The 11,256-nt window shown below is 44.3% G+C and overlaps 2 protein-coding genes across 2 annotated transcripts; both read right to left on the reverse strand.

Moving 5' to 3' along the window:
- Nucleotides 1–2,180: 2,180 nt before the first annotated feature.
- LOC143036037 (sodium-dependent multivitamin transporter-like) lies at nucleotides 2,181–7,810 on the reverse strand. Its single transcript, XM_076203293.1, has 5 exons — nucleotides 7,695–7,810; nucleotides 5,818–5,972; nucleotides 4,792–4,943; nucleotides 3,450–3,562; nucleotides 2,181–2,767 (listed from the first exon to the last, which is right to left on the reverse strand). Exons 1-5 carry the CDS (start codon nucleotides 7,750–7,752, stop codon nucleotides 2,625–2,627), a joined length of 621 nt encoding a protein of 206 aa, XP_076059408.1. The 5' UTR covers nucleotides 7,753–7,810; the 3' UTR covers nucleotides 2,181–2,624.
- Nucleotides 7,811–9,986: 2,176 nt separating this feature from the next.
- LOC143036038 (sodium-coupled monocarboxylate transporter 2-like) lies at nucleotides 9,987–10,987 on the reverse strand. Its single transcript, XM_076203294.1, has 2 exons — nucleotides 10,755–10,987; nucleotides 9,987–10,565 (listed from the first exon to the last, which is right to left on the reverse strand). The coding sequence occupies exons 1-2, from the start codon at nucleotides 10,789–10,791 to the stop codon at nucleotides 10,264–10,266; spliced, it is 339 nt and encodes a 112-aa protein (XP_076059409.1). The 5' UTR covers nucleotides 10,792–10,987; the 3' UTR covers nucleotides 9,987–10,263.
- Nucleotides 10,988–11,256: the final 269 nt, after the last annotated feature.

Consider the following 11,256-nt stretch of genomic DNA (forward strand, 5'->3'; position numbering starts at 1 on the left):
AAGGGAGGAAATGATAGTACACATGTAAACAAACACAAAAACAGCCAAATAAAACATATTCAAACCATAGGCATTATGATTCATCGATTAGATGTTAGGCCAACTGAATCTTGAAATTCCAAATTGTGAAAAAAAAGATTGTCATTTTTTGAAAATAAGTATTTGAACTGTGCGCATGCGCGTTTTCACCGCCACCAAATTTGACAGACAACATCGAGTGATCAGTAACAGAATGTTATTCACTTTGTAAATTTATATAAGTTGCCAGTGCGTTCACGAAATGGTGTGTCTTGCATGGTGTGATATATTAGTATGGCGAAATTAAAGATGCTACGGGAATTGTCAACCGTGATTCAATCCTGGGTAAAATGGTAGTATGAAAATTAAGGTTCAACAAATACAAAGATTAACATTCGAGAACTTACCGGTCACTGTTTCCACCAGGTTGGGTTCTCAAACTGTGGAATTTTAAGTTTGAAGATTAAGCTTTGTCTTGAACTTCGAAAACGTAGGTCCCTTGCTAAGACGTTTCTAAATATGAGGTCCGTCTGGAACCAGATCTCTGGGTACTCTGACGCGACGTTAGTTAGTGTGGATTGTATTCGGTGGGACTCTCACGAGTTCGAAAAAGTTCAAAAGGCCACGGGTCAATATTGACTTTTATGTAAATTCTCAAAAGTTCGATCCCCGATTTATCAAACCAAAATTTGATACATAGATTTAACAAGCAAATAAAAAGGAAGGGAGTTAAATCGTATCTTATTTAAAGTTATGATAGGCGCGGTTCGAAGCTTCAGGAAATGCTCCTGATTCGAAAGAAGTAAACAACACTTGAGGGAAAGTTTCCCGAAGGAAAAGGTAAACACTAAAAGATTCCCAATAACAATTACCACAGTAGTAGAGCAAAGCAACATAACAATGTTTGGAGTGCTGGACATTCACCTCAATCACACCACATACCTAAGTAAATATGCCTCCACACGAGCAGTATTAATGGCACAAGGAACTGAGTCTGATACATGACTCTACCAATACTACCCTTCCACTGTCAGTTATTTTATGCAAAACTGATGTTTGCGAAATATTATTGATCAAGAAGAGGCCGCTTAATTCTATATTTATTTTCCAAAGGTGACGCGATTGTTTCATAATTTGGAATTCCAAGATTTCGTTGGCCTAACATCTAAACAATGAATCATAATGTCTATGATTTGAATATCTTTATTTGCCTGTTTTGGGTGTTTGTTTACATGTGTACTGTCATTTCCTCCGTCTTTCCCTTTCCAGTTTCCCGTCCCCTTTTTCCTCTCCCTCTTCTTTCTCCTCCTCCTCATCAGACCACACCATCACTTTCTTTTGCCTCCTTCTCCCTCTCGCCCTCTTCCACTTCCTTATCCCCCTTCACCTTCTCGTCCCCCTCCATTTCCTCCACCTGCTCCTCCTCCTCCTCCTTCCCCATTTCACTTCGGCTCCTTCCCCACTTCACACGGCACGATCTGGGCCTGATGCAGACGATGCGTTCGAGCTGTTATGTCCACCCACTAGACCAGTGGTTCCCAAACTATAGGGCGCGCCCCCCAAGGGAGGCGTGAGGAGGGTACAAGGGGGGCGTGAAGTCATCTGCTCAAAAATATTTGTTTAATTAGAATAATAAAATTCAAAAAACAAATATCTGCCATTACATACATGCAAAGTATAATTATAGCAGTCACTCCAACCCGTTTTCTATTAAGCTAGTTCTCCTTACATATTTTGGACACGTCGCCGACACCAACCACAATTTGCTAATGTTCAAACTTTTTCGCTTCCTTTGAACCAAATGTTTCGTTTTTAGTTACTTAGAAAAATGTCTCTGAAATGTACTATTATTTGTTTGAGTGGCTTTTATTATTAAAATTTAATACAAACAGAAATCTGTTTTCCTGAACAATGCTAAGAAATAAATGCAAGAACCATTTCACATGAACAAAAGAAGGAGTGGGGGCGTGCGGGTCTACTGGAAGCAAAAAGGGGGCGCCAGGTAAGATAGTTTGGGAACCACTGCACTAGACGGACTGTACCTCCATTGCCGCACAGTATCCATGTTGAACTATTTGTCAGAAGAGTAAACAAGGTTAATAAAAAGCTAATGTAGAACTCATATACTGCTTTATGCATTTATATACAAATGTTGTGAGGTTTTGGCGTGATGGACGCAAACACCTGAATCTCTTGAAGAGCTTCGGTGGTTACATTATAGACTGTTGGCAGAGCAACGCCCAACTCTTCTCAGTCTCGACACTCACGGATTGCACTGACATACACTTTCCAAACACAAACACAAGGAACGTAACTCCGGATTCGATCTCAGATCGTAACAGCCAGAATACTTATTAATAAAACCATGCGTCCTTTCAAAACTTAATTATAAATAAAGCAAACATCTCACCACAGTACATTTACGACGAAAAGATCATAGATCCTATTAACGTATGACGATCATGACGCCATCCAGTCCTCCAGCCAATCACTGCGCTCCAGACAAGTAAGGGGGCAGGGCGGTGGCTACGTCTGTGTGAAGTTCATTTGGGAGGATCCATCGACGACATGACGTCAGCAGAGGTGCACCCGAGCAGACCTTTCCTCTAATTGGCCTTGCTGCAGTCCCTCTCGTCTTGCAGTTCCGAAGTCGGGGCCTTGTCGTACTTCGGCGACCTTCTGGCCGGTATCAACCAATGCGAGACCTGGTGGATCAGGGTCTTGTCCGGGGGGTGGGCCCGGTTGCAGCCTGCGGTGGTCGGAGACGGAAACAAGGTGAAGTTATGTCCGGGAACAAGTATGAGGCTCAGAAGTGTTTGAGCAGTTACACAAACGGCTACCGTCAAACGATTTTATTCAGCTGAGGGGAAGGCTCAGGATTAGAGTCTAGAAGCAAGGGTTGTCCACACAAGTGGAGCAAGGGTGGACAAGGATTACAGTAAAGTTTCATCAATCTTGTTCACATCAAACGTTATATAAAAGTCCCAGTAAGTGTTGTTCCACTTCAGTACGAGTCTTTGCCAGGGGGGAGACACCCCAATATCGACTTAAAAAAAAAAAAAAAAAAAAAAAAAAAAACAGCGGCTTGCCGCAACTGATAGGGCTTTGCTCTACATGGGGTTTCTCACTTCCCACCGCGTAGGAGTGGAATGGTGAGTTTCATTTTTCATATGTGTGGTCTTATGCCCTATTGCAGACATCTACATTGGACCCATGAGAGAGTAAAACAGAGTTTTCTTATCATAGACTTTTTTTTGTGACAAAATTGTTTCATAGAGTTGTATATCCGTCGCTGGAGTACACACACACACACACACACACACACACACACACACACACACACACACACAACACACACACACACACACACACACACACACACACACACACACATGCAATATCAAACTATAATTCAAGAAGTCTAAGATTACCTGTGAAAAGACTGATGATGATGCCAGACACGACGGAGAAGAAGAACCCCACAGGGAGGTACAGTGTGTAGGAGATCGCAAAGATCTTCCACGGGTACTCTATGTCATCCGGGCTGGAAAAAGTACCACACTCTGAAATAACTTGGGTCTTCCTCCTGAGGTCACAGAAAAAATGCAGCAACGCACTGAGAGCCATCCACTCTTGTACAAAATCTGATTATTCTAACCTGGAGGGCATTTGCTAAAGAGCGAAGATAAATGAGTCGCTCAAGGGACAGCTTTGGCAAAATGTAAATACAAATAAAAGGAAAATGTAGGAATCTGTGAATATGCGTGACATAGAAAAAAATTAGGTAAGAAGATATTCATCAGATTTTAAGAGAAATTAAAATGTTCTAAAAGAATTTTGTGGATACTTGTCCGAGACCTAACATACCCATGACTTCGAGGATCGTTGCCAGCTCCTATGGTGCTGCGGATATCCTGTCAGTGAAACTCGAGGCAACAATTACTATTAATCTATTCCTAACTATCTCTCCAGTGTTTGAACCGAGTGTTTTAGAAGTCTAAGTATTAATGTAAGACATCTGACTTTACTGAGTTTGGAAATGTATTTTCCCATTTCCGTGCTGTGGGTTTTCTTGCTAAAACTTACTATAATAGCAATCCCCCAACACGAAGAAAAGAGGCAAAATAAAGCCAGGAACAACCAGGAGTGCATGAGTAACAAGTGTTGAATATAGGCAGACTTGTGGTATATTTCCATCTGCTTGCTATGGATAAACATATGTAGAATTAGACAAGACACAAAAAGCGACATGGGAAATTGTAGGCTATCAATTTCTCAAGAAATACATTAAAGAACAATAAAACCAACTACCGAAAGTAAAGGGGTTACTATATGGCACCATAATTTGCATATGCACATGGGAGAGACCACAGTGTACATACATGTAAATAAAAAATAAAATCGAGAATGGGGTTTCCAAAGGTTCATAGACCGGAGAAAGAGTAAGAAAAGTACCATATAGGAGAGCGAAGCAAGTGGTGAGACCCCGTGTTGTTGTTGTTGTTTTTTTTCATCGGTACTTGTTATAGGCCGAATGGTCACCTACCGGATTCATTCTTTGTCATTAGAACTCAACGTGGAACAGTCAAAACACCCGATAGATCTAACAGAGAATAGCAGAGGTCAGACAGAGATCTCCCACTCACCACCTAAGCAACACTTGACAGCCAGGAACCCACCTCAAGCCACAACGCAGTCAAACTTCTCCAGTCACCGGAATCTATTTTTCTGGAGCCTGATAATGAACTTTGTCGGTAAGCACCTGGAACTTACGTCAGTCCGGGGTCCTTGATCGGAATCGTGAGGTTGGCGGGGCATCCGTCAACGCTCGTTGGGAGGAGCTGTGGCACGACGTGGGTGGTCATGGATCCGATGGTGACGCTGAGGGAGGCACTGAGACCGATGAGGAGGCCCAGGCCTGCACTCTGGCCATGGGATAAGACAGTAATAGAAATAATTGAGCACCTAGGTTAAAGGGAAACAGAATCATCCAACGAAATACAAGTAGTTAACCTGTCTATATAACCTGAACTCCTTATTCACTGATTTACTACTGGGTTCAAACATTCAAACAATGCACGCGCCGGCACACTTTACCGCCACAACCTGAGCCTAAAGTCGCACATTCGCGCTCTCCGCCATATCCCTAATGGGAGTGCGCGGTAGTGAGTCGTTCCCGCCTCTGTCTGAACATTATTTCTGTCTGATTCTCACCACTTGACTGTTCGAAGTGTCCGCCATTCTGTGACCTCGCTGTCTCTATTTGCTCTTGTTTGTGACCAAATTCGAAAAACTTCTGTGTGATGTTTGTATTGTGCCAAACATGTTTTACAACCGCTTATTTTTGTATTGATATCTCCTAACACCATAACTCTCACCCATTTCAAACGACTGAATTCTATCAAATATCATGTTACCATAAATATCTCGCTCCTCTCTCTTGCTTGCACAGCATTCACACTCAAATTGATCACTTTCACGTGAATTATGTTATCATTTATTCCTTTGTGCCCGCAGAACCATTCCCACAACATTCTCAATATTCAGTACAACCACACCTCCTCTTATCTCACACTCACCCTTACCTTACACTTTTGTTTTACCCATAACTACGATAGCCAAGCTAAATTGATATCAATAATAACAGTAATTGTAACAATAGTAGGGGCAAGACAATGAAAACAATGAAATGATAATTTAGCTATTGTAATAATGGTGTTATTGGGTAATAAGTACAATAATAGCATTTACAACTCTGTCCCTGTCTCTTAAGAAATGAAAAGACAGATGGGATCTCACCGTTGCATCCACGAAGGGTAGGAAGAGCGCCATGATGAAGAGACCCAGAAGTGGTCCCGCCACTGCCGCATTGACGGCGTATGACGCCTGAAGAACTCCACCGAGGCTCCCTGCCATGAAGGACAGCCCCACGCACAACACCCCGAATCCCGTGGCTGTCACAGCGGGTCATGAAATAGAAAGACCTCAGAAGTCTGGGTATCCTGACCCTTACTTTCCTCACACATATTCATCAGCAACTCCTTCTTGCTCTCGCAAATCATGTTCACTTTTTTTTATGTACCTTAAATGTATCAATAACTATCAGTGTGATAAAAAGATTATGCAGCAGATCATAAAGAAAAGCTCTAAACCCGATGGAAATAAACCACTTTACCTACCAGACTAAGAATACGTCTTCCACATAAAGAGAGAAAGAAAAAAAAAACGCTACCGGTCAAACTGCCAATAATGGGAAAAAACACGTCATATATAGATATAACCTTCAGCCTATGTTATTATGATGACAATCAAGTTGCCACGTCAGATCTCCATCCATTTATCCGCAGGAGCCCCTAAGTATCAGCATAGAACAGCCCACAAGGCAACTCTAAAAATAGAATTTCTAGTGGAAAAGTGCTACTCAGAACATATAAAAGATTCGATAATTCCTGGTACTAATTCTAGTACCCAGGAATAGGCCGACTGGATACTACAGCCTCTTTTCTACAAATCCCAAGAAGTTTCGCGACTGCCGGATTTTAGATATTTGAATGACATCGCTGCCACTTGCGATTCTTTCCATAATGGTTACAACGGTGAAGTGAAAAAAAAGCTTCTGTGCTGCCACCCTCTCTGGTGACGATGGGATTCGTAGTAAACAGGCTTCAGGGCTGAAGTGTTCAGTCGGTCTATTCCTGGGTACTAGAATTGTTATCGGGTTATCGAGCCTTTTACGCTAAGTAACAAAGTGGTAGCACGTAAAACTCAAGCTTGGGATCTTCGTTCGAAATTTTGCGATGACCGGGTTTGATTATTTGAATTACATCAGTGTCACTAACGATTTGTTTCATGATATATATACATGTGTGTGTGTGTGTGTGTGTGTGTGTGTGTGTGTGTGTGTGTGTGTGTGTGTGTGTGTGTGTGTGTGTATGTGTGTGTGTGTGTGTGTGTGTATTCACCTCGGATCTGCTGCAGCCTCTGTAGAGACAGCCAGACACCACCCTACGGCAGCGAACTCAGAGCTCATTATTTGCCGATCTATGGGTAGGTCTGACACCACTCACACACCACACACCGGGACAGGAAGGTCACAACTTCTTAACTAACATCCCGTACCTACTCACTGCTAGGTGAACAGGGGTTACACGTGGAAGGAGACAAGCCCAAATTATCTCCGCCCGGCCGGGCGCGCGCGCGCGCGCGCGCGTGTGTGTGTGTGTGTGTGTGTGTGTGTGTGTGTGTGTGTGTGTGTGTGTGTGTGTGTGTACATATTTACATATATATACATATACATATATACATATGCATACACATGCACATATACATATACATGTACATATACATATACATATACATATACATATACATATACATATACATATACACAAATGGACGTACGCAGAGAGGATACAACATTGATAGAGCAGGATACAAATGCAGTATGGTGCATTTCTAACGTGAGACCATGGTTGCCCATCTCATTTGCACTTGGGTGTTCAAGAAGGACATTTCTTCTTGTGTTGAAATAGGATTATAACCCTTCTTGAAAAACCTAGTGAACAAAGAATGTTACGGAAGAAGCAATAACAACATGGGAGGAGTATAACGAGACGTACGCTTTTCCACATCAAACAGAACTGACATGACCGCGTTATGGCGACGCTGCTACTGACCGATGGACTTGCTGACGCAGGTCTGTCCTCTTGAGGAAATGTTCTTGAAGCGCTCCATCGGGGAGAATAAGTCCTCCCATAACACGGCGGCCAGGCTGTTGAGTCCAGACGAAAGCGAGCTGTAGATTTAAAATGATAATGACAAAAAAGAAGAAATGCACGATGATTAGTTTACCAGGAACAGCCTGGCAGCAACTAATGAGAGATTGCCAAAACCATTTCTATGTGTGTGTATGTGTGTGTGTGTGTGTGTGTGTGTGTGTGTGTGTGTGTGTGTGTGTGTGTGTGTGTGTGTGTGTGTGTGTGTGTGTGTGTGTGTGTTTATACACACACACATATATATATATATATATATTTGTGTGTGTGTGTGTGTGTGTGTGTGTGTGTGTGTGTGTGTGTGTGTGTGTGTGTGTGTGTGTGTGTATACATATACAAACGCGATGCGGTCCACTAGCTAGAGGCAGAGTACTCCCCAGAGCACGACGGCAGACAATTTGCGCGCAATACGCTTGCGTACCCATAAGTAGCGATCCACCAACGGCCAATCAACATGCAGAACGCGACCTGACCCGGATATATAAAGGCCGACGGAACCCGTCAGAAGTAGTCAACGCCCGGTGGCAAAAGCCCTCATTTATACACTACTACCTTTTCATTTTCTTACAGACCTTCTTCCCCTCCCACAAAAACCGATCCCGCGCGAGCGGGTGCTCTTACCTAGCAAGTCGCAAGTCGCAAGTCAACGCACATATCTACACTCGCTGGCTCAGCAGAAGTCGGATGTCGCCCTTCGCTTTAGCTCTCTCAGCCAACGCCCATAAATCTTCGCCGGCCGGTAGTGGAGAGGAGATTTTATTTGTCCTTTAGTCTCCTCTGCTGCCAACCGGTCCGCCACACGCCTGGCCTCTTCGCTGACGCTGGCGAGGGGGTTTACACTTTTGACAAATACACATGTTTCCCGAGTCATGTAATTCTCTGTTTTCAGACTTGTGCTCGGAAGAAAAGAGACACACAAGTCAGCACTCGCCCGCCTGCCTCCCCACCCCCCGCACTGCTATCAGATCCACTTTCTTGACTACGCTTCGGATATCGCCCATTGTTTCGCTAGAGGCCAATCGCCCATCCCCTCGCTAGTGACCAAGCGCCCATTGCCTAGCTTGGGGTTAATCAGCAACGCTACACGCGGAAAGTTAACTTTACTCATTTCTCGTAAAATACATATACACACCTCTCACGAACATAACCACGCCCCGCGCACAAACATCTACACGTACTTTTTTCTTCGACTGAAATTCGCTTCCTTTCTAGCTTTCTCTTATACTACATCTTCTCATTCTAGTTTACCTTCCACTAAAGTTTTTTTTTTTCGTTTTTTTCAACATATCTTCACAACTACGCCTCCTACCATTTGCTTAACTTTTGGTGATTCTAATCGCAAGCGTCGGCGCCGCCGTCCAAGGTCCCTGCCGTTTCTCCCGAGCCACCACCATCGATCGCCCATGGAAAAAGTGCTTATTGGCAATAACCCTCTTTTATACACTACTATCTCTTAATTTTCTTACAGACATTCATCCCCTCCCACACAAACCGATCCCACGCGAGCGGTAGCCCATAGCCCATAGTCAACGCCTCGGAGCCCGTCTCGTCGCCACGGAACCCAAAGGAGAACATATCTCCACATTTCTCCAGGCAACGCCTCGAAACCCGTCGGAGAACATCTTTCCACCTCTCTCTAGTCAACGCCTCGGAACCAGACGAAGAGCATCATCACCTCTCCCAGTAGCCGTTTCTCTCGCCACCTCCCCGGAGCTGCAGTTATCGCCTAAAATCTCTCTCTACCTTCCCCAGCTGCCGTCGCGTGGATCGAGCCCAGCAGTCTCCTACGCTACCAAAGCTACCCGTCTCTCCCTCCGCACCCGGAGCTACCAGTCGTTTCTCTTCCACGAAATCTTCTCAGTGCCAAACCACTGACGAATCGCCACATTCAAGTCGCGGTCCCGTAGCAAATTTAAATTAAAAGGGGTGACTGAGTCAACTCACACACCACCTGATTACACACGAACGTTTCTTTTTCGTCTTTACACCTCATTGTCTCAATATCTAGATTTGGGTGTGAGGGGTTGATTTTCCATCGGCAGTCCACCCTCTTCAGAAAAAAAAATACTAGATTACCGTTATGGTCACAGGTTCTCTCTCTCTCTCTCTCTCTCTCTCTCTCTCTCTCTCTCTCTCTCTCTCTCTCTCTCTCTCTCTCTCTCTCTCTCTCTCTCTCTCTCTCTCTCTGTCTGAATGTGTGTATGTGTGCGTGTATGTGTGTGTTTGTGTGGGTGGGTGTGTGGGTGTCTGTTGTGGTTCCCTGGGTCGTTTTTTTCTACACCCATCCTCTCTCTAAAACATGCATTTTTTTTTATCCACCGTCTATTGCCATTTCTTTTCTTCCCACACCACGTAATCATATTCCCCAAATAACCCATCGCTGCCATTTCCTTCCTTCTTCTATAGAGCTGACCCAAGATTCTACAATACACTTCCGTAAAGCGCCATGGTTGCTACATTTCTATTCCTCCGTTCACATCATGGGTGTTGTTATTAACATTATTACCCTTAAGATCGTTGTGATAGTGATTAACAAGATTATTGGTATCATTACTATACCCATTACTGTCATTGGCGGCACTGACGTTTGTGACTCAGTGAATAGCTCGACCTGCCTGAGAGCTCCCGAGAAGAGGCAGGCCACGAAGAGCCCCGCGAATCCTGGGAAGTCCCGCAGGCGCTCCACGACGTAGAAGGGCAGGATCTGGTCCTTCTTCTGGATGAGTCCCGCCGCCAGGGGGTCACAGTCCTTGTACACCGTCAAGAGCACCAGACCTGCATTTCAGTAAGGGAAAGACAACTCGGAGGTCAGCGTCTGGTGAACACTTTTCCCCTTATAATGCACATCCAGTATGTGTTCCTATCTGTTTTTATGTATCTATTTATTTATCATTCATTGATTTATCCATTTTTGAGAGGGGGGTTGCTGGTTGGCAGAGTGAGACAGGGACAGAAGTGACTTACCGGTGAAGAAGGCAGTGACGATGAGAATGATGGACATGGGGACGTTGGAGGCCAGTGCCCTGCGTTGAGGAGAAATAAAGTAGGTTTATAATTATTCTTATTATATCCCTGCCGCTACCTTCAAAACCCTTTGGCACACTCCCCTCTATCTGGAGATACAGCCCTGAGGAGCTGGTGTTCGGTTTCCAGACTGAGCCCAAGCTGTCTTTCAGCTTCTTCTATATTTCCTCCACCTCTTTACACAAGGAGAGCTGGCAACCGGAGAGTGTTCTCCTTATACTACCACTATAGTCCGATGACATCGAACTGCCCCATACTGATGCAACGCGAACAGTAGTCCAAAGTTTCTTCCAAGAGAGATCTATGGGAGTGCCCAAGGATCGCCGCCAGCCGCTGTAGACCTGCGGGTTTCCAACCAGTGAAAATCGGGTTAGGAACTAGTATCATTGTGCATGTCTGTTTGTTTACTTCGGCGTTTTTCTGAGCGGTAGTGGTGTTCAGG

The sequence above is a fragment of the Oratosquilla oratoria genome, chromosome 20 (genome assembly GCF_046742065.1).
Source record: "Oratosquilla oratoria isolate Oo_2021 chromosome 20, ASM4674206v1, whole genome shotgun sequence".
NCBI lineage: Eukaryota > Metazoa > Arthropoda > Malacostraca > Stomatopoda > Squillidae > Oratosquilla > Oratosquilla oratoria.

What these genes read in the sequence shown, in the direction of transcription:
- LOC143036037 (XM_076203293.1), bottom strand. Translation starts at nt 7,752, where the DNA reads ATGGAGCGCTTCAAGAACATTTCCTCAAGAGGACAGACCTGCGTCAGC. An exon ending in TACCCTTCGTGGATGCAACG is followed by an intron (nt 4,944 to 5,817) that starts GTGAGATCCCAT and finishes TCCCATGGCCAG; the next exon opens with AGTGCAGGCCTGGGCCTCCT. An exon ending in ATCAAGGACCCCGGACTGAC is followed by an intron (nt 3,563 to 4,791) that starts GTAAGTTCCAGG and finishes TACTTTTTCCAG; the next exon opens with CCCGGATGACATAGAGTACC.
- LOC143036038 (XM_076203294.1), bottom strand. Translation starts at nt 10,791, where the DNA reads ATGTCCATCATTCTCATCGTCACTGCCTTCTTCACCG. An exon ending in CGTCACTGCCTTCTTCACCG is followed by an intron (nt 10,566 to 10,754) that starts GTAAGTCACTTC and finishes ACTGAAATGCAG; the next exon opens with GTCTGGTGCTCTTGACGGTG.